Raw genomic sequence first — 25,655 nt, 5'->3', positions numbered from 1 at the left:
AAACGTGGAGCCGCCCCCGGACCAGCACCTGCTCATTCTGTCTGGGGGCGGGGCAGCCCTTTGGGAATGGCCCCCCTGGGCCCCTGCTCTGCTGGGGGACCCTGGCAGGTGACCAGGGCTCTCTCTGAGCCTTCACAGTTCACATCTGAAAATAAAGACATCAATCCACCCCTTCTCCTGGGACAGTGCGAGTCAGTAACCTTGGCCGCGGGTAGAAGAGGCAGGTAGGTGCTGAGACAGGAGTGGGACTCAGTGCAGGACAAAGGGCAAAGCGCCCCCCACACACACACACTCATCCCTTCTGAACTTTCCAAACTTGCCCGCAGCTGCTGTCTACTAGGGGCTATTTCAGACTGGGCTGTAAAAGGACCAAAATATCCAGTGAAATCTATAATTGGGCAGAGTTGTCAGCCCCAGTCCTGGGCTTCCTAGGGACGCCTCTTTGCTGCCTGGAACCCAGCGCAGTCCCTGCCCCCTCAGGTCCCTTCCCAGCTCCTGTCCCCGTTTCTTCCGGCCTCCTCCCGCCCTGAGGGGACCGATCTCGGTCTCCCTTGGCTCTCCACCTGCCCCGCCCCGCCCGACCCTCCTCCCGGCCCGCCCACCGCCTGGCTCCTCCCCCTGCACTCAGACTGGGGATCCCACCGCTCTGACCACTTTGGCCCTGGGGGGACTGAGCAGCTTTGTTCTAGGGCGGCAGCTGGCCCAGCTGCTGTTGCTACTGCATTTCTCCCCAGGAAGTGTCCCCCCCTTTCCCTACTTTTCTGTTTCTCCCACACTTTCTTTTATTCTCTAAGTTCTAAGCGTTACATTTTACTGTATTTATTTGTTTTAAAACTAGCTCTCTCTTGAGACCCCTGGCCCCGGGCGGGCGAAGCCCCAAGTCTTGTTTAGAGACTGAGCTTGCTAGAGTTGGGGGGAGGGTGGGTGGAGCTGCTGGCAGGTGACCCCCAGGAGGGGGCTGCCTGGGGCTGTCATCTTCTCCAGGACTCTGCTTCCAGCGGATTGGAACCCCAGCTGGCATCTCCCCTTCCAGGTAAGGCCAGCTCTCTTCTCTGCTGGGGCTGCTGGAGGTCAAGGGGCTTCAGGCTTCCACCGTCTCCCATGACTTGAGGGGACAGTCCTGGGGGCATGAGAGCCGGCCTGGAGCGTGCCCTCTGCAAACTCAGACATTTCCTTCGGACCCTGAGCATGCTGAGCTCCTCAAGGAGTGGCCACAGTCCCCAGCTGAGGGTCTGTGCTCGGCTCAGGCTCCAGCAGAGGCGCAGGGTCTGTGAGAACCTACCTGTCTGATTCTATAAGAGCTGAGCAGCTCAGGAGGCAGGAGTCGGGGGGCACTGCGGGTGTCAGCTGCGGGGCCCATTTCTGAGTGCTGCTTTTAAGGTTGTTCAGATATCCCTGGCTCTTCCAACTCTCCAGGAAGAAATTTGGAGTAAAAGCCAGAAAGATGGTGGAAAAACACAAAACCAAAAAGCAAATAAGCAAAACCAGTGGAGGGGGAAATACCCTCTCTTCAGTTTTGCGTTTATTGTCAAAAGGAACTCTGCCCTTTGGGTGTAAACTTAGGTCTCTTTGCCATCTGAGCAATGTATCCCCCTCCCAATTTTCTTTAGCCCAGGGACATGTTTCTGTCCTTTCTCCTGCATATCATGCTCTATAGCGGCCGGAGATCACGTCCAGGTTATAGAGTGTAACTAGAATTAGTCATGTTATTGGAAAACGTGCCCTCACCTCTCGTCACTCAAGCGGAGACGCAGAGATGACGAGACGACGGGTACACCCTTATCAGTGTCTTTGCTGGGCGCCCCTCCCAGAGCTTTATTCCCTCACTTGTCATCTTCCAGAACCTCATGCCAGCCCCCAATCTGTCTGTCTCACTGACGATGTCTGCCTGGCAGAGTCCTACAAAGCCAGGCTCTGCCTGTGAGAACCACCCGGCTTTGGGATCCCTCTAGTTTAGTCCCAGAGTTGTTCCCAGAAGTGCCAAGCCGCAGGCTGCTGCGCTGTTGGAGGCCGCTGAGTGGCGCTGAGTGGGGCAGGCTGGCCAGTAGGTGCATGAAGGATGGGGCTTTGATGCCGGTCTTGCTTTCCATTCCTGACTCTGCTTTATCTGGGTGCCCTGAGCTAGGGGCCTGTGGCCAGTGAACCTCAGTTTGCGCAGCTGCCAAGTGGAGGTGACAGAAGGGACAACGTAAGGGAACCCCGAGAGTACCTGGAAGGTGGTCGGCACGTGGCATATCTCTGTCTGCTTCTGCTTCACAGACCTGGGGGGGAGCGGCAGCGGTGTTCCTGTGGGAGGAAGCACCCCACCCCATCCTAGATTTCCCTGTTGCTCTCTGGCTCGGGGGCCTACTGGGTGACTCTTGGAAATTGTCATCCTGTTGTTGGGCCCCTCATGGAAGGCAAGAGGCACAGGAGAGGAGGGTCCCCTTCAGTGGGGATCCAGGAATGGCTCCAGGGGATCCGCGAGCCCTTTAAAATGTTTGGAGCCGAAATTTGTTTGTAACTGGTTTTTCTGGGGCTTCTTCAAAGTTTCATCAGATTCTCAAAAGTTTTTTCACACCCACAAAATGGTAAAGTGTGTGGCCCACAGGCTGATCCAGCCCCCAGACAGTTGTAATGCTCCATAGGTGGTTTGAAATTTGTTTTAATGACTTGCCAACAGAAAACGTGCAGGACATTTCCTGTACAAATTGTACTCTCCGGCTTCTTGTGAAAAATGAGAAGATGGGACAACTTTTGGCTGCATTCCCTGTAAGGCTGTCAGAGTAGCCGCCCACTTTAGCCAGGTATGTGCCCTCTGGTCATCCAGGGTCACTGGGACGACCTGCAGGGTCTCCCCAGACACGGCGTTGGCTGGCTCTGACAGGATCTGGGTTATCTCTGTCCCTCTGATTCCACCGTAAGAGGGCTGTAGATAAGTGGAAGTACTTTCAGGACAGAGAAACCAGGGTGTCCTGGGAACAGAAGCCGGGGCCCACATGGAAAGATAACCGCTACCATAAGAAAGAGTCTCTGGTGTGGCAGAAAGAAGATGCGTGGCCACGGGCATCTGGAGGGCTGCCATGCAGAAGAGGCAGCTGGTCTGTTCTCCTGGTCCCCAAAGGGTGGAAGTAGGAGGACTGGTGGGGGAAGTTTCCCTGGGCACTGATTCCAGCCCAGTGCCAGTGAATAGTGGCCAGAGGTTGGACGGCACCCCACAGGGCTGGTGGGGGGCTGAGCGGAACCTTGACTGCCTGAACCAGGTGGATATTGAAGGTCTTTTCTCAACTGGAGAGCCTGCACTTCCTAAGTGCTTCCTTTCCAGCCTTAAAATCCTGCTAGTTCTCTCCTGCCTCCTTCTCTTCCTTCAGGGCTGCTGGTGATGACAACAGAGGCTGACACAGGTTGTGTAGTGTGTCATCCATATCTGGGCCGGGGCCATGAACTATACATGTCTCCTTCATGTCTAGGTTTTATAAACAAGGAAGGAAAGATCAGAGAGTTTGAATGACATACCTGAGGACAGGTAGAGGGAATACAAGGAGAAAAGATTCAAAGTCACACCTGAGGTATCAAAACCCATTTTCCTGTCGACAAAGGCCTTTTTCCCCACGTTGGGAAAACTTCCCCCTCAAAAGGGGGCATCATTATTGATGCAGGCCTACCAAGGATAACCAGGAAATGAGAAAAGCCCACGTTTTCGAGTGGGAAGGGTCCCTGAGGATTTTTTAGCCAATCCCCTACTCAAGAATTGAAGACATGCCAGGTGGTCCAACAAATATAACTAAAATCGAGGAAGATCAAGATCTGGTAAAATGGGAAAGTGCAATTCCCCATTTCACAGATGAGAAGACAGAGTCCAGGAGAGCGTGAGCGACTTGCCTGCTTTGTATTTAGAGACAAGTGGGTCTCAAACACAGGTGTCATTAGTTAACAGGACAAAGCGTGGTTGACCCTTTGATCTCCTCACCCAGGACTCCTCATTGCGTTGGCGTTGGGGGCGTTGGGGGTGGGGCTAGTCAGAGGCCTGGCAGGCTGCCGCTAACCTCTCCTGAGCACCTTGCCTGGGGCCAGCACAGTGTTTGCTGAATTGAGTGAGTCAGTGAGTAGATGACCATGTGGACGCAAAGTCAAATGAAGGCATGATGTGACACTATGCTTCCTCACCCAGAGTGACCGTTTTTCTTTGTGGATTGCCTAAGGACCATTTCCAGTGCTTCTTACAATCCCTTCCGTTAATGAGCCACGGCCCGGCAGCCATCCCCGCCGGCTACCGCACTGGGCATGTTTGTGCACGTGACTTCTGCCTCTTTGCAATAATGTCTCTCAGATTACGGCCAAGGAACAGGATTTCTGGGTCAAAGCCCATGGGCACTTTAATGGTTCTCAGGAAAGGCTAAAGGCTGGGAACATCATGGCACAAACAGAGGACGTCTTGGCAGATACCCACGGAATGTGTGGACGTGGGCCTGCCAGTCTGCCGTGGCTGTGAAGATGTGACAACCCTTTTGTGACAAACCCCCTCTGATGGTTAAGCTCCCTCCGACTGTCCACCCCCTTAGCTTGCACACTCCCAGTTACCGGAAATTCACTACTTCTGGTTAACTGTGGCTATGTTCTGACAGAGATGCGAGTGTCATTTTAAGTTTTTCAGGTTTGGTTCATAATAAAGTTTTGAACACATAGGAATGCACACCATCTTTTGGTTGAAAGCATCTCTAAGGGGAAGCCTTTCCTTTAAGTAAACACTGGAGACCCAGGCCCCTGGAGCTGGCCTTGGCTGCCAGGTGGCTGAGCAGCTGTGACAGGCTGCTCTTGATCCCATAAGGACCAGAAAGAGCAAACTAATCTCAGCGCCACCAAGTCCAATCTCCTTATCCGATGACTGGATTACATCGCTCCCTGGCACTGCCCACCTTGTCCTGGCCCACGTCCAGTGACAGAGGAATCGCCACCTCCCAGGGCGGCCTCTGGTGCACTGCTGACTCTCTGCTTAAAAAGTCTTCCTTTTACTGAAGTGAAAGCTCTCTCTCTGCCACTTCCATGTCAGTCCTTATTTCACCTTTTTGGGGTTATTTAGAATAAATTAAATCAAATCCCTTTGCCTATGACATCGTTTGAGCTCTGTGAAAACAAAAGAAATGTGCCCCCGGGCCTGAGGTTGAGTGCCAGCGGGTGCCAGGCTTCTCACATACAGCATTACTCCTGTGAACTAGCTGTGCTATTACCCCTTGTACAGACGGACAAACTGAGCCTTACAGACGTTTTAGTCCCACAAACCAGAAGTGGCAGAACTGGGATTCAAACCCATGCCTTAGCGCAAAGGCCGTGCCCTTAACCAAAATCCCAGACTGCCCTAAGTGTCTAAGGTGAGTGTATGGAATTCATGCAAAAAGGCAAATATGCCATTTGGAATAGCTTTTCCTTTTAAAAAATATTTACCATTCAAACGTTTTAAATTATAAAAGAAAACCGTATCGTTACATGTGCGACCATCTCGGCAACCCTCCTGCGTTCTCACTGCGCCAGCTTAGCCAATAGTAGCATTCCAGCAGATATCCTTTCAGAACTTTGTATCCAAACATACACATCAATCAAAATCCATCAGCTGAACAACTGGGGAATAACAACAACGAATAGAAAAACATCTTTATTTAGCACAGTATCTGGCTCACAGGAAGTACTCTGGATTTTAAGTATTTTGTTTCGCCTGGTCTAATGCTTGCCGCGAGTCCCCTGGGCAGCAGTGTGATGGTCCCCATTTGACTTCAGCAAAACTGATGGACAGAATGAGGCCCCGGATGGGGTGCTTCCAGGCCTCTGGAGAAACACCTCACGGTGACCCCACTTTCTTCCCTCGCTCCCTAGTTGCTGTGGGCAAGTCAGCATGGGATTTTCCCTGCCTCTTCAGTTTTGGACCTGCTTTGCCCCCAGCAACCCGTGCTGCTGACGGCTCCACGTCATCTCCACGTCATCAAAGGCTGCAATCCACTGAGGGCTTGTCTGTTTGCGCCCCAGGCAATGAGTCCCTCGAATCCATGGGTCTTGCACTACTTCTCTCTCCACCACCAGTGTCTATACAATGCTGGGCATGGTAGGAACGCTACAGATCTTTGTGGAACACAGTAATTTCAAAATGGTGATAATCAGGTGCCTGGCACATAGATATTGGATGGACGAAATTACCACTGAATTTAAATCACGATTAGATAAGTGAATGAAATACCCGAACTGGAAACGTCCTCCTGGTATTTCCCAGGCCCAGCACAGCGCCTCCCACACCGACACGCCTGACGGATGCTCGTTCTTCTCGGTCATCAGCTCCCGCTCAGGGAGGGCTCTGTCTGAGGACCAGGTGGCTCTGGTTCCTTGGGCATTGTCGAGGTCCCCACTGAGCATAGGGGGCCTGGATTCGTGGGCTGGGCGGCATTGCTGGGTGTAAGTCTGGCTTGGGTCTGAATCCGGCCCTTCTATTTCTGGCTCTGTGGTTTCTAGCACCGTTCAGCGCATCTCTGTGCTGGGCCCTTCAGCTCAGAAAACAAGGGGAGCGTCAGCCTGGGCCCCCAGAACCACTGGTCAGTGAGCAGGTGTGACACTTGGCTCCTGGTAGGTCAATGCTCCAATACTTCTAAAGGTTCCAAGGCCCTGGCATCCCCTTCCAGCCACACGAGCCTGTCCTTACACTGGGAAAGAAAGGGCCTCAGCCCACTTGACCTCCCCTCCCGAGTGACTTGGCAGATGTATAGCATATACATAAATATGCATTTCTATAATCCCTTGCCTCTTTGGTTTGTCATTTCATGGTAGCTCTTCCTACAGGGGTCATCCAGTCATTCATTTAACACACTGAATGCCTGCTACGTCAGGTGTGCTTAGGGAATGAAGGGGCAAGTACAACACGGCCTCCGTGAAGCTGTGTCTTGGAGGAAAGAAAACTCACCACTCTATTTTTAAAGTGTTCCTCCTTCGGACTGTCCCCCTACCATGTACAGTCCTAGAGGCAGACACTTTTCCTTGCTTATCTCCACCTCCAAACTCTGGCACAGGCCTTGGAAAGGGGGAGCCAGGGTAAAGTGTTCGTGGCATGAGTAGACATTTGTGTGGGTGAGTGGGTGGGTTAGTGAGTCGTGTGAGAGGGAGGGAGCGCAGAAATGCATGACTGCGCAGATGGACAGGCGAGTGAGCAGATTCATGAAACAATGAACGAGAAAGCAAATGCATGAATGGATAAGTGAGTGAGTGAGAGAATTAATTAATACGGCCGAGTTTTGATCAGCCATGCCTAGAGGGATTTTCAGGTGGGAAGGAAAGAGGATGGGCCGGTGGCGGCCCTTTGCTGACACAAAACCCTTCAACAGGCTGACATTCTCTTGCTGAATTCTCCCACCAAGAAATGCTCAGACTGTATTTGAAAAGACTTCGCCAAACCTAGCAAAGCACAGAGGTAACAAGCAGAGCTGCCGCCCGTAAGCTCCCCTGGAAGGGGACACATTCCCAGCCCCTCACCTCAGCTTTGGTCCTGGAGTCCCAGCACAGTGATGCCAGAGCCACAGGTTCCCACAGAAAAGGAGCCCGAGAGCCTCCCACTGTGAGGGTGCACAAGCCTCTCTGGTCCCTGCGCTGGACACAGTTGCGAATTGATTCTCCGGGAGGAAAACCTGCCCTGCAGAGCCTCCCTTCCTGGTGAGTCCCTGCCCTCTGCCCTCTGTGCTCACGCCTGCAGAGCCAGGCCTGACATGATTTCTTGGAAGAAAAGAAACTCCCATGGTGACCAGGCCAACTCCTATGCCAACCGACATGCCTGCTCTGTTCACAGGAAGCAGAAGTTTCAAGAGTATTTGAAAAAAAAATTTTTTTTAGAAAAAATGAAAGAGAACTCCCTCTTTCTATTTAAGTTAAATATAGAGTTAAGTATAGTTCAGACCCTCAACCTGTTGATTCATTGCCCTGTTACACTGATACATAGAGAGCCTGCTCCGTGCTTGTCACTATTCCGGGCGCCGAGGAAGAGAGACCAGAGACAATCCCTCAGTCTAAGGAGCTCAGTGGAAAAGACAGATCAATAAGTAGGTGCATTTTAATGCCACTTGTGGGGTGGTAGAAACCAGGAGTCTGCGGGGACCTGAAGTAGACAGTGACACACTCCCTGCCCAGGGAATCTGGGAAGGCTTCACAGAGGGAAGGCACATGGACTGGGTTTTGAAGTGTGACTAGGAGTCTGCCCTGCAAGGGAAGCACATCATTTCAGAGGAAACAGCAGAGGCAATGCCCAAGAGTTAGGAACAGAAAATGCTGGGCTGTTGGAGGAAGAAAGCGACATATTTGAGGTTGGAGAAGAAGGTTCTGAGGTGGGGAGGACATGGAGCTGGAAAAGGAGGGTGGGCTCAGACGGAGAGAGGCCTTGACCAGAAGGCTTTCGGCTGGGGAATGTCACGCACAGACCTGTCACCCCCGAGGACAGCTATGCTCAGGTGAGCAGGCCCTTCGCACTGACAGTGGAACGGGGAGTGTGCAACCTGGTCCAGGTGTAGGAGTTTCAGGAGGGAAGCGGCCCGCCGCTGTGTGGAGCGTGTGCCCTCAGACAGAGGTCTGTGCGCTGGTGCACAAGCACGATCAGTATGAAAGACATGCTGGAAAGGTTCTCTGGTGATAATAGCGTCTTTGACCTACTTGCAGCCTTTTGTATTTTTGACTGGCAACCAGGCACTGTGCTAGGGACCCTCGCCCATCCAGTCACCTGCTGAGGGAGGTTAATGCTCCCTTTCTGACAGAGGAGGCAACTGAAGCTCAGAGGGAGACCCTAGCTGGGCTCCCACAGCTAGTGAGGGAGGCAGCCGGGAACCAAAGCACCGTCTGTCCGGCCCCACGGCCCGTGGCTGTGCCGTCCGCCATCTGTCTCGCATCTCATGGAGAGACACTGATTGGGGCTTCTCATCGTTCTCCCCCAGAAACGGGAGCCTGCTGGGACAGCACCTCCAAAACCAGTGTGGGTGCTGCAGCACTATTTATGTGCATTGCTTCATCAGACCAGACGCTGCCCCAAATAAATTAAACAGAAATATCTTCCTGTGTCCTCAGGACCCTGTAACCTGAGACAGTCTCTTGTGAAATGAACTGAGTGTATTTGGGAAGGGAAGAAGAGAAAAGAAAGACGAAAGCAAATCAGGAAAAATTCAGAACTGAAAATGTGAAAGAAATAAGCAGGGGGTTATGACAGCTCTAAGACGTGTGAACAGACCAACAGAACAATAAAGAGCGATTAGCGTTTTCTTATGCTGCTGGTGGGGCTGGGGGAAGGGAGGTGTCCTCCTGTCTGTACCACCAGCCTTCGGCCCAGGAAGGATGCAGGGGTGGGGTATCTGGAAGGATCTGGAAGTCAGCCCTTGGACAGGGAGGTTGAACAGGGTAATTCTGGGAAAGCCTATTTAAACTGAGCTGTCAATCAAAGATGAAAGGAGAGAAAGAAAAGACAAGATACAGACTGAGGACGGAGTTTGAGGAACCAGAGATGCCCTGTGGAAGAGGCTGGGTGAGCCCCAGACACGAGTTGGCCCCCCTATGTGCTGGGCCTGCTTTGGGGTTTGCAATGAAAGAACCCCAACTCAAATTGGCTATGTTTACAAAATAGGAACGGCTTATTCATTCTTACCAGAGAAAGTGTATTACAACACCGTTGTCAAATGAAGAGGGAATCTTAAAGTATAAAGCTAAAAATGTAGGGAAAATATAGCAGCAGTCAGGCAGTTAATGAAAAATATTTTTCTGGATTTTCTGATGTTTCTGGTATTTGTCAGCTTCTTAAAATTTGTAATTTGTTGTCATTGCAATTTTTTCATTCTAAGTTAAATATTTACTTTGGCCCCTAAAGCAAAAACACAAAACCAAAAAATAAAACAGGGTGGGGACATGTTTGCCTCATGCAACACAAAAGTCCTGGGTGCCTCTGGCCTTTGGGCAACACTTGGCTAAGATGCTCAAGTGATGCCCTCAATGTCATGGCAAGGAGCCTTCAGCATCTCCAAACTTAGCTCCCCTTTGTGGCTTCTCTCAGCCGGAGTCTCCCTGATGTACACACAGCTCTCCTGGCTGGGTACCCACCCACTAACCCAAGCCTAGCTTCCTCCTGGTGGTCATTTGCCTCATGGGAAACTCGCGCACCCTGGCCACATGGAATCATGGGAGTGCAGGCTGCTTGCCCCTGCTCTTCTGACTCTCCCATTCTGTTCTCTGTGCTCACATCGGGCCAAGCTGACAAGCAATTGGGTGCCAAAGGTGAGGCGAGAGGTGGGTACGGGCCAGTCCATGCGAGTCTGTGACGGGGGAGCTCTGAGCTCTATCTGAAGGCCGGGACGGGTCACTGCAGGATTCATCCACGAGTCTAAAGATCCGATTTGCGCTTTAGAAGCCTCATTTGGTTCTGGTGAGGACGTGCAGACAGCGAGGTACGGGCGAGTCTGAGGGCTGGAGGCCACTTCCCAGGCTGTTGGTTACAGGAATCAAGAACTCACGGAGGCCTTTCACTCTTCACCCCTCCCTCAGGTGGCTCCTTCCCATTCTTCAGAGCTCAGTTCCAATGTCCCCAAGTCAGAGGAGACTACAGAGCGTAAAAACTGTCTCACCCAAGTCACTTTCTCTCATATGACCCCGTTGTTTTCAAATCGATGACTCCTCTTGGAAACCATACTGCTATGTATTTGTGTCCTTGTTTAGTTTTTCTTTTCTCTCCCTAGAAAGTAAACAACGCCTGGCATCTAGTCTCGGACTCAGTCATTATTCACTGAATTAGTTAATCACAAGTCCGGAGAGCGCAGAATTGTGAAAAAGTGGGCAATGCTTTAGGACAAGGACGTGCCTTTCAAGTCCTTGGCCAGTTTAAGAAATCTTCATTGTTTCAAGGATAGACGGACATGGCTTGAATTTCATTCTCAATTTTTTGCAACTGGGAAAGAAACACAACTGACCTCTGGCCTCTTCTTAAAGAAAAAAATATCCCATAGGAAAGACTTTTGCATTCCACAGCATGAAGAAGGAGGTCAGGAAAACATGTTTCTCACTCTATTTCCATCTCCCTCCATGAAATGCACCCTGCGTCTGGCGCTGAGGGCTCAAGCTGACTGCATGTAGGTCTTGGAACGTCTGCTTGGAGAGGACGTGAGGCTGGCTGGGGGTTCTTGCTCATCAGCAGGACCAGAGAGTCCCAGAGGCTGGAGCTCTTCCTTTTCTTCTCCCAAACTCACACCCCAGGGCTGTGGCTTCCCCTCCCTCTGCGCTTTTCCAGGAGTATCTCCAGTCCCAGTTCTCTTCTGAGCCTTAGACTCAAATGTCTACCTTTTTGTCACTTCTCCACCTGGCAGTCTTCTAGGTGCCTCCAACTTATGCAGTATGTTCAGCCCAAACTTACCATGTCCGTTCCCATCGGTGACTGGCTTCCAGATGCTCGAACTGGAATTCTGGCCTTCCTTCCAGCCTTCTTCTCCCTCTGTCCTTCCACTCCCTGCCAGTCCTCTGGTGTCATGGAATCTGCAGCTGGACCACATGGCCTGCTGCTGTCCTAGGAAAGGTCGTGGGCATCTCCTTTTGGAGATCGCACTAACCTCCTCATTGGTCCCTCTGTTCCATCCAGCCTTCTCAACAGGGTTTCCTAGATCATAGCAGTAGACGCATGGGTACATCCTTTGGTACCGGGGGCAAAGTCTGATCCCTTCCTCAGGGTCCACCGCACAAGTCCCGATACTGCCTGTTTAAACACTCTTTCCTTAAACTTGAATGCCTTCCTCTAAACAAATTCCTACCTTCTGCTCCAGCCTTAACTTTCAGCATTCCTTCCATCCCAACCTCCAAAACACTGTCCTTCTTGCTCATGCCAGGAATGATACTGGAAGGGAAGCAGGCTCTTCTGGGTAAAGGCAGCCCTCGTCTTCCTGCTACTCCCCAGCCATCTTTCCAGGCCAACTCAGGCATCATCTCCTCCACGAAGCCTCCCTGAGCTCCCAGGCCTGAGTCAGGCACTCGTCCCTCCGTCTGTCAGAGCAGTGACCACATGAAAACGCAAGCATCCACTTGCCTGTCTGTGTCCACCATCAGGTGTCAAGCTCCCGGGACAAAGTGTCCCATGCTGTGTGCCTGGCACTTAGTAGGTTCTTACCATGCATTTGGGAGTGTGGCTGAACTAGAGACTAAAACACTGAAGTTCCCAGGACCTCTAAGCAGCCAACAGCTGAGTTCTCGCAACAGCGCAAACTGCCAAGTCTCCCCTTTATATGGACCATGACGATAATGGTCAACAGCTTACTTTTGTGGGATAATCGTGACCATTGCCTCATGAATGTCGTACACAGATCTGTGAAGTAGGGGATGTTGTTTCCATTTGACAGGTGAAGAAACAAAGGATTGGGAAGTGACACAAGTAGAATGTTTTAAGCACGCGCTGGCTAGGCATTTGTTCTCAGCTTTTTACATGTGTTGACTCACTGAAAGCTCCCGATGCCTGTGACATAGCGGTTATTACTCCCACTGCATAATGAAAGGACTGCGGTCGTGAGGTTAAGTGACTCCCCCGGATTGCACAGCTAGAAAGAGGCAGACGTGGAATTTGAACACAGGGATTCTGATTGAGAAGCTTCCTCATTATGCTGACGGCCCCAGGAGAAGTCACTCCTTGGACAGTGGCTGGCATACAGAAGGTACTCAGTTTTGGGGGACTGAACGGACTTGCTCCAGGTCACACAGAGCTGAGTTTTGAATCCAGGACTCAGGCCTCCAGCTCTTCCTGGGCAGCCCCGTAGAGACAGAAGCCATCCAGCTTCCTCTTCCCCTCTCCAACAGCAAGTGCAGTTTGCATCACAGACAGCTCAGGGGACATGTACAGAGGCTCGGAGCTGGGCCTGTGGGAGAGGGCCCTGGCCCGGTGGCCTGGACACAGCCAGGCTGTGCTTTTATGTCTGGGCCAGATTCCTACCCTGAGTGTCACCTGTCACCCCAGCAACACATCACAGCACCTCATTCTACCCAGCTCCCTCCCACAGTGGGCAGTGGCCAGACTCTGAATCACAGAGCTCACACTCTGCCCGGGCTGCCCTAGCAGTGTGCCAAATCTCATTTTCTCCCTCTAAATTGCTTTCTGCTCAGTGTCTTTCTTCCCCCCACCTCTGGGTCCCTGAATGGGGAATGATGGTTACTATGGTGATAGGCTGGCTTATGGAAGAAACTCAGCTCAGTAAATTAATTGCTGGACTTTTGGAGACTAATGGCACATCTCTGCCTCCTAGGGACAGGGTGTGGCCTACGTCATGCCAGCTGGGCAGCCAAGCCCCGGAAAGAGCTCAGGGCCTGGTAAGAGAGAGATGGAGTCATGGTACCCATGCTTGCAGGGGCTGCAACATGAGATGGGCTGGAGGGGGTGAGGAAATGGGCTGCCAAAAATCTCACAGTGCCTGCACATCTCGTCTGTGCCAAGATCTGTGCTGCATGCTTTGTAGAAATGATTCTGTGTAACTCTCACTACATGCCCACCCCCCCGACACACACACACTCCTGGCAGAATAGAGATCACCCTCATATTATGGAGATGAAATCCTCATTCATACTGACAAAGAACATAAAGACTCCATACCAGGCCTGCCACACTCAGTGGGCATTTATTATGATCACTCCACTTATTCCTGGGTCGAAGGCCATTCTTTTCTTTACGATTTTTCCCAGAATATAGAAGCTCAGGGAACATTTCCTAACTCATTCTATGAAGCCAGCATTAACCTAATTCCCATACCAAATAAAGACATTCCAAGAAAAAGAAAAGGACAAACCAATATCTCTCATGAACATAAATGCAAAAATCCTCAACAAAGTATTACAAATCAAACACTACAATGTATAAAAAGACTCACATACCACAAAAAGATTGTGGAGAAGAACTCCTAGCCAGATCAATTAGGCAAGAAAAAGAAGTAAAGGCATCCACCTCGGAAAGGAAGAAGTGAAACTATCTCTCTTTGCAGATGACATGATCCTATATGTAGAAAACCGTAAAGAATCCACACAAAGTGCTCCAAGTTATAAACAAAGTCAGCAAAGTGTCAGGATACAAAATCAATTCTCAAAAATCTGTTGCATTTCTGCACATCAACAGCACATAATCAAAAAGGGAAATTGAGAAAATAATTCTTTACGATGGCATCAAAAATAGCATAAAATGCTTAGGAATAAATTAAATCAAGCAGGCGTATGACATACACTGAAAACTAGAATTTGTTGCTGAAAAAATTAATGGAAGGCTATCTCATGTTATTGCTTAATGGTTACAGAGTTTCAGTTCGGGTGATGAAAAACTTCTGGAAATAGTGGTGGTGGTTGCACAATGTGTAAATCTAATTAACGCCACTGAATTGCACGCTAAACTTCATTAAAATGTCAAAATTTATGTGATATATTTGTCATCACTAAAAATAAACATAAAAGATGTTCTCTTATAAATATGTTGTTACATGGCAAGGGAGAAATTAAGTTTACAGCTGGACTTGAGGTTGCTAACCATCCAACTTTAAAAGATGGAGATTAGCCTGGGGTATCGGGGTGGGCTCAATGTAATCCCGAGGGTCCTTATAAGTCAGAATCAGAGAGATGGCAACCTAAGAAAGACCTGATCAGCCACTGCTGGTTTTGAAGATGGTAAAAGGGGCCATGAACGAAGGAATGCCTTCCAAACTTGGCTTGGCCGGAGCTAGCCCAAGAAGCCTGACCTTCTCCTGAAATGGTCATGTGATGCCCTCCCTCACTGCCCCCACCCCCGTGCTCCCACCTGTGCTTCCCTCTACCTGCAGTCATTTTATCCTACCTTGCTGTGGCCAAGTCTTGCCTGTCTCCCAGGTGTCAATGAGTGCTCTCGAGGGTGGATTTGGTGTCATTCATCTGTCTGCTCTCAGCATCTGGCACAGGAGGGCCACTGGTAAATATCTGTTAAATGAATAAATCAATGGTGAAATCTATGAACTCTTCCATTTCCTGGATCTTGGCATTGACAATGATAAGTACTTTTTAAAATAGACATCCACCTGAAAATACAATACACTCAAGGGAAAATACACTTAGCTAGTAAACCTCATGGATCAAAGACATGCATAGGAAGCAAACACACTGTCTCTCCCATTGAGTTGGCAAAGTGTGAGGGAATGGTGATACTTGCTGCTGCCAGGCATGCAGTGAGAGGGGCACCCCATACACACGGCTGGAGGCAGTGGAAGGCAGACGACTTTTTTGTAAAGCAGTTTGACAGTTCCTATCAGGATCCTTTCACACCTCATATGACCCCCTAAGTATTTTCCTACAAGCCTGCCCTAAGAAAATAACTAAGTGTGGGTAAAGACAGGTACAAAGATGTCCTCTTATAACATCTGAAACCAATAAAACGACCTACTATATGTCCAAAGGTAGAAAACACGACCAAAACAGGGGTGCTGGTGCCACAGGTGTAGCCTTAGGTAGTCAGTACTGGGGACTGGCAGGTCCTCGGGACACATTTGCCAACGGATGGATGGGGGACAGATGGGGTCAGTGAAGGGGAGGCAGCACGGGCGGTGCGCGTCACGAGGTCACGCTGTCGGCTGAGAAGGGCGGGCCTCAGGGACGGAGACACGCGGAGCCTGGGCCTGGGGGAATTGCTCCCACGGACGGCCCGGAGGTTGCTTCTCGGCAACGTCTCAGCTCGAGGGCTTTCTCTAAAAGGCTGTCTTTCTCCACACAGGAAATGCTCCAGTAGAACCGAATGGTGTCTTTCCCTGGCCAAGAAATGCTCGTCCCCAAGCCCAGGAGAGCCCTGGGCAGCCTGCGAGGGACCGCCGCGGCCGGCCTTCTCTGGATGCTGCTGCTGTGGACGGGGCTGAGCAGCGGCCGGGCCCAGAGGGCAGGTGGGGAGGCCACGGGCTGTGCCAGGCTGAAGGCACAACAGTCAGGGCGCGCGCGTGCATGGGGCGTGCGGCCGTGCGTGAGCTGGTGACTGTGTGTGTGTGTGTGATCGAGAGACGGAGAGCGAGCGAGAGCGCGCGTGGGTCAGCCACAGGCGTGGGTGTCGGCTGTCTTCCAACCAACGCGTGTAAAACGCAGATCTCCAGCAAGGGCATGTGCTTGTGTGTGCGAGTGTGTGAGACCATACATGTGAGCGTGGGTCAGTGTGTGCGCGAGTGTGTGTGTGTGACAGTGAGTACCTGTGTATGAGTGTGACTCATGTGAGTGTACGTGTGAGTGTTGTCAACCGGCAAAGAGATAACTCTCCAGAAAATCCACCAAAAGAACGGTTTATTAGGGAAAAGAACCAAGAGACAAAGCCCCCAAGGCGTGTGTAGAGGCACACTCCTCAGCCAGCGTCCCAGCTGACAGCCCACGCGGAAAAAGAGCCCCCAGACCAACAGGGCTTCCACTTTTATTCGCATCCCCCCTCCCCCCCGGAAGTTACCACAAAGTTCAACAGGAAGTCAAGACTAGAGAGTTAACAAGGGGCCCAGCTCCACCCATAGTCCTCCCAGCTCTATGGTTACGCATCTTAAGATATCAGTTCATTTTCATCAGTGCGTGTAATCACATATGTGAGTGTGTGTGTGTGTGTGTGTGTGTAAGCAGGTATGTGAGAGCGTATGGGTGTGAGACCGTGTGTATGAGAGTGTGAGAAAGTGTTCAGAGAGTGTGTACGTGTGAGAGAGAATAGAAGGAGCTGTTGGAACGCCTGTCTCGAGTCTATCGCATAATGAGTCGTGAGTGTGTCTCTAGCACGTGCCTGTGAGGTTTGGGGACAGCAGGCAGGGGTGAGGGCCCTGCTGTGCTGAAGGCTTTGGGGCCACTGCAGGGAAAATGGACACACTGGGTCCCACCAGGAGAGGAGGCCAGGGCAACCTGCGCAGTAGACGGAGGACGGGGCAGTTTCCAGGAGAAGGGCAGGCCCAGGGCGGGAGGGGGCCCTCACCTGACAGGGTGGATCTGCTCCCCTGTCGGAGGGCCTCCCGGGAGAAGCACCGCGGGGCCGAGAAGTGACGGAGGATGCAGAGCATGAGCCTCTGGGTTTCCCAACACACGGTGGCAGGGAGGGTACCTGTCAAAGGACGACTGGACGTAAAGTGCTGCCCGGACGTAAAGTGCTGCTCGGACGTAAAGTGCCACCCGGATGTAAAGCGCTGCCAGGACGTAAAGCACTGCCCGCACGTAAAGCGCCGCCCCACGTAAAACACCGTCCCATTTTGCAGATGAGGCACTGAGGTAAAGAAAGGCCAGAAACTGTCTCCAGGTGAGGCCGGGAGAACCCAGGATGTGCCGCGCCAGAGCCCGAGCTGAGCCGGCGGCGTCGAAAACAAAAAACAAAACCCAAATCCCGAAGGTTTGCGTTTCTCTACCGCCGTCACAAAGTTTTCTCATCTGTTTTACTTTGCCTGAGCCTCTCAAAGCTGGAAAGACAGTGATGGCTGGACATCCTGGGTCTCATGTAATGCTGGTTCCCGTGTCCCCGAGACGACCTCCCCTGGGCCGATGACACAGGACTACCCGGTTCGGAAATGGGAAAGCCGAGGCCCGTGTCTTGTGCGCTCTGACGTCCTGGAGGGGAAAAGTGGCCCAGAGAGAAGCGGTCACCTGCCAGGGGTCACGTGGCCCTTGCCTGGGGCGGAGCTGAGGCCAGAAGCCTGGGCCCTGGCCCCAGGATGCGGGCCCTTCCTCTGGGTCACTGATGCTCACGGGCCCACGATCCAGGCTGTTCTCCAGCCTCCAGAAGAAAATGTGCCCAGAGCTCCCAGCGCCCCCGGTGAGGCCCTTTTGAACTTTCTGCGGCCTTCAAACAAATTTGCTCAGGGATGACAGCCTGAAGGTGGGGCCCGGGCTGGCCCTCAGCGGCAATTATCCTGAACAGACTGGGACATGATTGTCCCAAAGACAAAAGGATGACCTTTTGTGGCAAGGAGAAAAACTCTCCAGGAATTATCTGAGTCCACACATCTGGGCAAACACACCCCAAAAGCTCTACTCCTATCAGGGATCCATCCTGGGAAGGCAGGGCTTTATTTACCTCAGCTCCCAACAGGCAGAGTGGAACTTGGATTTTAAAATCTAGAGGGAGGAGTCCATGTGGAAGATTCAAGAATGGTACCGGCTCAGGGTGGGGCGGGGAAGTGTCTGTGTGAGTGTGAGTGTGTGAGTGTGTGAATGCACGTGGCTTTATAGTTTCTCTGTTTTTGAACTTGATTCATTGCTTGTAAATATAAAATTAGAAATACCAAATCATAAAATCACTCATGGCTCCTCCGCTTGTCAGAGGTCAGCCGCGTTTCTTCCTGCAGGTTCGCTCAGGCGTGCATACACAATCCCACACGTAGACAGACACACACAGCTTTCCACACCCAGCGATGTACTGGAGGAACGTGTCCATGTCAGTAATACGGATTCCTTTACAGCCAGTGTGAACACATGATGATTTTTATTTAAGTAGTTAGTTCCACCTGGGGGACCAAGCACGTTGCCTTCAGGATTTTGCTTGGCAGAGCTGCCATCAACTTCCTTCCGTATTTCCCTTTTTCCCTTCCATTTATCTCATTATTTTCTAAGGGTAAATCACGTAGGGTAATTTTGGAATTGGTGGGTCAAAAGATACCTTGGTCTTTGTGACTTTTGCCCATCTGATAGTATAACAAAATGTTTTTTGTTTTTCCTGCGTGTGTGTGTGTGTGTGTGTGTGTGTGTGTGTTTTGTTTTTACTTGCCAAATGTTTGTGCCAGAGGCCTGGCCAGCTGCTGCTATTGGCATGACCAAGCCCCAGATTCTGGAAGAGTCAAGACTGGGGCTTCTTGATAGTTGCTTTGTATGTTTGTGCAGCACTTTGGGGTTTAGAAAATAGTTTTATATTATCGAATTCTAAAATTAGGATGAGCAAGTTCTCTGCAGTGGTTTGTTCTGAGGATGAGAAATAAATAGTGCTGTTTTTGGTTTAATCAAAAACATCATGTAATTGATATAAAATTTATAGTTACAAAAATGTAAGCATATTTTATAGAATTTTACAGAGTTGTATAAGTTTGTATTTAAAATACATGAAAGCAATATATTTTATATGATTTCTGGTACTGAAATACAGTAAACTATTTAAATATCCAACAAGAGAACACTGGCTAAATGAATTATGTTCATCCTTGCAGTGGACTCTGTAGCCATGGAAACCAGCATTTATCACACTGGAAATGGGTTTCCAGCACATTGCTGAATGCGGGGAAAACACCTTATACATCTGTGTGTCCCACTTTCATCAACAACTATATGGAAATAGAAAATAATCAATTATGTGCACCGTGGTTAGCAGTGGTTAACTCTGTGTAGGTGGAAATATGAGCATTTCAAACACTTTTTGATTGCCTTTTCTGAAATGGGCATGCATTTTTCTTTTTTTGTAGCAGGTTTAAAAAATAATGAAGTCACTTTGTAACTAAGTATTTAAAGAAATTGACACAGTGGTGTTCCATGAATGTTAGTCACCTTCATGTAAGATTATATAGTATCCGCTGAACCTCACAGCACTTTGGGGACACGCAGCATCATGGGACAGTTAGGAAACTGAGGTTGGAGCTTTAAGGCAGCTGGACAAGTGGGAGGCAGGCTGGGTGGGTGTTTGAGGCACCTCAGTCTGACCCAGTGACCACAGCTCCAGGTCCCCCCAAGAGGGCACCCTTTTCGCATCCCATTGACCCTACCTTACCCTTTCTCTCCCCTGCAGGTTGCAAAACTGTCCACTACGACCTCGTCTTCCTGCTGGACACCTCGTCCAGCGTGGGCAAGGAGGACTTTGAGAAGGTCCAGCAGTGGGTGGCCAACCTGGTGGACACCTTCGAGGTGGGCCCCGCCCACACCCGGGTGGGGGTCGTGCGCTACAGCGACCAGCCCACCACGGCCTTCGAGCTGGGCCGCTTTGACTCGAGGGAGGCAGTGAAGGCGGCCGCGGGGACCCTGGCCTACCACGGCGGCCACACCAACACGGGCGACGCGCTGCGCTACATCACCCGTCACAGCTTCTCGCGGCAGGCGGGGGGCCGCCCCGGGGACCGCGCCTTCAAGCAGGTGGCCATCCTCCTGACCGACGGCCGCAGCCAGGACCTGGTGCTGGAGGCCGCGGCCGCCGCCCACCGGGCGGGCATCCGCATCTTCGCGGTGGGCGTGGGCGAGGCGCTGAAAGAGGAGCTGCAGGAGATCGCGTCGGAGCCCAAGTCCGCCCACGTCTTCCACGTGTCCGACTTCGACGCCATCGACAAGATCCGGGGCAAGCTGCGGCGCCGGCTGTGTGAGAGTGAGTGGGCGCGGCCGCGGGGCGGCTCTGGCCACCTGCCCGGGCATGTGGTCCTCGGTCCCAGTGGGGCTCCTTGAGCCGAGAGGGGCGGGGTGGCCAGGTCAGGGGAGGCCCCCGCTGCGTGACTGGGGGTGTGGCAGCCATGCCCGGTTCCGTAACGTGAGAAACCCAGGTGCACCTGCGCCAGCGTGCACGTGTCAGCAGGGCTGTGTCCTGTCCTCCTGCTTCCAGGGCTGCAGAGGAGGAAAGGAGCTCACAGAGGCCGGGTTCTAACCCCCGCTCCGCCCCCCCCCCCTCCCGAGATCCAGGAGACTGGTGAAATGTTTCCCAGAGGCATCTTAATCTCTGCCATGGGGACACGTCCACTTCCCCCCGGAGCTGAGGCAGGCAGAGCTGTGCCCGGCCCCTGGGGCTCTGACCCCTGGTGGTGTCGCTGGGAGGCCAGCCCCTCCCCAGGACGGGAGGAGTGAAGTGGGTTTCCTGGGGTCAGCCTGTCTCCAGCTTCTGTCTGCACCATTGAGGTGACGTTTCCACCTTGGGTGGCGACCGGACCAGTGCTGGGTGACCGCCTCCAGGGTGAGCAGGTGGGGCCGGGAGCAGAGCCTCAGCCTCCCTGGACCTGACTTCTGTGGGGCCTGGGACGCTCAGGTGGGGGAGGCAGAGAGCGTCAGGCCTCCGCCGGGTCAGGGGAGCCTTGGGGCTGGGGCAGTGGAGGCCGAGGCTGGTGGTGGGAGCAGCTGGGCGAGGCTCCTCGTCCCCGGGATGGCCTGGCGTGTGCCCAGGAACAAAACAGCTAAGCTGTGCCTGAGACTGGATGCCCAGTTTCTCCACCAATCTGTGACCCTTTTCCCTGTGTTGGCTCACTTAACTTCCACTTATTTATTCACCGACACTTATTGAGGAGCTACTTTTTGTGTGGCCCTGTGCTGATTTCTGGGCCTAAAGAAAGAGATAAGACACAGTTCCTGCCCTCAGGGTGTTCATAGTCTAGATGGGGAAAACAAAATGCAAAACTGCAGGGGTGACATTAATTAAGGTGTCACAGAGTCTCATGGGCAGGGTCCTGCTACGGTTGTGGTGGAGGGTGGCTCCGAGAATAAAGGAGGGCTTTCTGGAGGAGGTGGTGCTTAGATGGTGCAGGACAAACCTGAGCTGCAGGATGACGTGGAGACATGGGATTAAGGGAACTATAATGGGCCCATGTGACCAGGTAAAGGAGGGGAGTGGGGGTTGGTGGCTTTGTCTGGTTGTCAGGGTCTGGAGGAAGGAGAGCCTTCTGTGCTAAGATGAGGCAGTGGAGGGTTTTGTGCAACAGTGTGACATGGTTTCTTTGTGGAGACTGGAATGCCGACAGGATACCAAGAAGAAAGAGCGGCTCTTCTCTTTACCAGACTGCTGGAGAGCTGGAGCATTGATGAGTAGGCCCATTTTACAGATGATTAGAGCGGTGCCTAGAGGGCTAGTGCAGGCAGTGGCTGTGGACTTTCCTTAGGTGAATTCATTTGACCCTCGTTACAACCTCATTAGGTAAAGATGATGTCCTTTCTACAGTTAAGAGTGTTCAGAATGCTGAAATCCTGGGAGGCCAGCTGCGAGGCTTGCCAGGCTCTCGGCTGTAGGCCCGAGGGGTGATGGGGCCAAGCTGGAAAAGAGGGAAAGAGGGGTACGGGAGGAGACAGACTGGAGGGGCCAGAGCTAACGACTGATCTAGGTGCATACTGACCGGAAACCTGGGCTGCTGGAGCCAGACGCGGGGTCACAGGCCTAGCCCAGAGGCAGAAATCCAACACGGTAGCTCCGGCTCGGTGAGCACCCCGCTGCCATCCTGGAACCCTTGGTGCTAGGCCCTGGGAAGCAAGACCATTTATAGGTCCTACCCACTGGCATTTTGCCATCCTGCCAGCCTTGGCTTGGACTGGTTCTAGGTCTTGGCAGAACTGAATCTAGATTTTGAAGAACTTCTGTGCTTGGGGTGGTTCTGGGAATGGTGTGGACAACCTGTGAGGTGAAGTCCCTGGAACATGCTGCTCGGGCTGGGGCGAGCATCCAGGCCTCCACACGCCGGCTTCATCCCGCCGTGTCCCCAAACAGACCTTGGTTCTGAGTGACGGGCGAGCTTTCGGTCACTGGCAGCAGAAAACCCCACTCTGACTGAAGTCAGAGTAGAACAAATTGGCATCACGCACAATGAAAAGGCCGCAGGTCAGGCGGCCTCAAGCAGGCAGACGGGCTCATTCCACTCTCTCTATTTCTAGGTTCTTCTTTCTCAGCGTTAACTCTGCTCGTGGCTGACCTGTGTGTGAGGGTCCCGGCAGGGAACAGTTTTCACTGAAGAGATATTGATGAGGGTCCTGTTTAGAGAAGAGTGTGGTCAAGGCAAGGCCTGAGGCACCGGGACCAGCAGCCAGGCTACCAGCGGATAGAAGGGATGAGGGCTGCTGGAGCCCGGTGTGGGTGGGCGTGGGGAGGGGGCGCCTCATGCAGGAACACCCTGCTTTCTCTCCCCTCCCCGCCTGCTTGACTGGTACCTCCCATTGGCCTGAACCTGTCTGATGCCAGCCAACAAAGGGGCCCACCGGTGGCCAGCCTGGCGGGGCTCAGACAGGGCAGAGGAGGCGAGGAGGGGTGTGGGCTGGCAGACAAGACAGCTCTCGGTGAATCTCAGCTGCGTGAGTCTTCAGCCCAGGGGAGGAGACCATGGCTCAGCAGCCTGGATTCAGTGAGATGGACGAGTGGGGAGCCCGTGGCTTTTCCCAGACCAGTTACGGAGCCGCAGAGTGGAAAGGAGCCGGCTATCTGGGGCCCAAACCACGGGCCCTGTTCAGGATTGGCAAGTGGTTAGTTACCACCCCCACTCCCTCAAGGAAAGAGTTTGATCTGTACAGGAAAATTGGGGGGCTGTAACCAACAGAAGGGGAACCAGATGCAGGCCGCCCAGCCCACTGTCTGTCCACCAGGATCTCATTAGAACAAAATCTCGATTTGCTCTAGTCAGGCTTCTCCAACTGCCTAAATAGATGTAAGATTTAAGTTATGCTCCGTCGTCTAAAGGGAATCCTTTTGGGTAAATACAGCTGTAAGCTGACAGGAGCCTGCTCTGTTCTGGTGACAGATGATACAAAATCCTCTCACAATCGCTTCAATTAGAACAAAGCACAACAAAACAAAGTAGCTAATAGTAACATTTTGAAAGGAGTGTAGTAAGATTGAATCAAGGAATGTCACACAATCTAAACCAGAAATCCCAGGGCACGTAGGAGACCCTGTGGGTAACTTCACAGCCCGATGGAAGGTGTTTTGAGTAGGGGCTTTGTATGGATGAGGTGGAAAATCCTACACTAACAGCTTGGGGTTTTTTTGGTGTAGTAATCATTCCATTTACTCCAGCCTACTGGTTCATTCATTTAATAGCATACATTGTAGCAGTCGTTGGATTCAGTCTAATCCATTCATTCAGTCTTTAACAACCCAACCATGCATTCGTTCATTCCACAACCGCACATTGAGTGATTCCTCTGCTCGGGGACGTGCCAGGAGCCCAGGACGCAGTGACGGATCTGACATTACTCTCGTCCTTGCGAAGCTTCTGTCTACTCGGGGCAGCAGGAAAGTGGCAGATAATTATACTACAGAGTCTGTACCCTGGGGTTTATCGGCCTTGGGTCTGGCCTCCACTCAAGCCGACGCGCTCCGGGAGGGAAAGGCTATTCCATGGGTGCCCAGTGCCCGGAACAGGGCTTGGCATATGGGCGGAGCTGCTCCGATACAGTTCAAAGGAAATGAGGGCAGTGACCTGGCGGTTAATTCCGTGCTTGCTGTTGGCATGTGCTCATAGCTGGACATCCGCACACACGGAAACCACTGCCCTGGACCTGGGCTGCTCTGATGTGTGCTCACTGACCAGTCGGGGGCTGGTGCAGGCTGCCAAGTGCTGCGAGTCACATATACACCGAGGTTTGTGATCTAGTGTGAAAAAGAGAGTCGAGAATGTCACCGATATTTTTATATTGGTTACATATTTACATGATAACATTTGGGAAGTGGAGGTTCAGTACACAAGATTTATGAAATTAATCTCACCTGGTTCTTCTTATTTTTTATGTGGCCGGTAGACAATCTAACATCACGTGTGAGGCCCACATCTAAGGGCGTCTTCCTCCCCCTGCCCCTGCCCCTCTTCCTCCGTCTCCTGCTCTGACGCAGATGCTGGCGATGAGGAACTGACGTCCTGCTGCTTCCAGAGCCCATGCTTTCCCTCCAGCTTGGCTACCGAAGGGAGCAGTGGCAGCTGAGGACCAGCAGGCTCCCCGGCTGCCCCTCACAGGGGAAGCTGAGTCCCGGGTCGGGGCACAGGAAGTGAGGGGTGAGTGCAGCAGCCCTGGCCCCTAGGCTGCCCAGACTGGGGTCCATGAGCAGTGGCTGCTCTGCTCTGGGAGCCCCCCTGAGAGCGAGCATGTAAGCAGAGCAGAGGGAGACATGGGAACAGGAATAGCCTGGGCTTCAGCAGCACTTTTTTGGGGTGGCTGCTACAGAAGCCTGTCTTTGTCCAGCTGCTCCTGAGCGCCCCATAGGCCTGACCTGTCCAGCTTCTCAGGACCTCAAGGTGCCTCCAGTCACCACTCTGCCGACAGCCTTGGCAGAATTCCAGCTGTATATCCAGCGTGTAGTCATAGGTGCACACAGGATGACTGAGTCCGACTGGTTGATTTTCCTAACACATTTGTGACCTGTGCTTGCATCCACTGTCAGAGTGAATATGTGCTACGGCCTGTATTGGAGTTTGCACTCTGCTTCCTAATGGTGTCTCAGGGAGGCAGCTGTCATTCGAGCTGCTCCCCGAGGAGGCCCAGCTGGGCAGGCGCAGAACTGGGCCGCCCTCTATTGTTTGCCCCAGGTCCTGGGTGCCTGTCAGTAAGTTGCAATGTTTAGGAAGCATCTCTAACTTCACTGTGTCGCTGGAGTCTCACCACGCTCCCCTGAATAAGTCCTCCCGTCCCGCCGTTGATGGTGCTGGGGGCAGAGGGGCGGACGGGCTTGTCCAGGATCCCGGGGCTCCAGGGCAGCACCCACCGCCCGAGGGGCTGAGTCCTTCCAGCTGCCCCTCTGTAGTCCTGGCGGATATGTAGTCATTGAAGCCTGGCACAGCTGGCCTCATCCACGGTGACCGATGGCTGTTGGTTAAATGAATGAATGAAGCTCACGGTACTTGAAATCATTATCCCCGTGTTATAAACGAAAACATATCTGCAAACTTATGAGTGGAATAAAATCAGCAGCAGGAACGGCCAGTGTAATTAGAGAGGGGTTTCTGGCGTCACACCCTCCTGGGCGTCCCCTACGGCCCGCTCTGGTGCCTGGCTCACTGTCCCCCAGG

At 52.3% G+C, this 25,655-nt stretch overlaps 1 protein-coding gene across 1 annotated transcript in view; it reads left to right on the top strand.

Annotated features, from left to right (window-relative positions):
• The first annotated feature begins 639 nt into the window (after positions 1-639).
• COL22A1 (collagen type XXII alpha 1 chain) overlaps positions 640-25,655 on the top strand; it is a 207,544-nt gene continuing 182,528 nt past the window's right edge. Inside the window, exons 1-3 of the mRNA XM_033126944.1 lie at positions 640-1,033; positions 15,719-15,881; positions 19,715-20,281. Of these exons, the coding sequence (XP_032982835.1) occupies positions 15,740-15,881; positions 19,715-20,281 (709 nt within the window). The 5' untranslated portion in view covers positions 640-1,033; positions 15,719-15,739. The remainder of the gene's footprint in view (positions 1,034-15,718; positions 15,882-19,714; positions 20,282-25,655) is intronic.

The sequence above is a fragment of the Rhinolophus ferrumequinum genome, chromosome 14, assembly GCF_004115265.2.
Source record: "Rhinolophus ferrumequinum isolate MPI-CBG mRhiFer1 chromosome 14, mRhiFer1_v1.p, whole genome shotgun sequence".
NCBI lineage: Eukaryota > Metazoa > Chordata > Mammalia > Chiroptera > Rhinolophidae > Rhinolophus > Rhinolophus ferrumequinum.
This window is presented reverse-complemented; position numbering and strand designations above follow the sequence as displayed.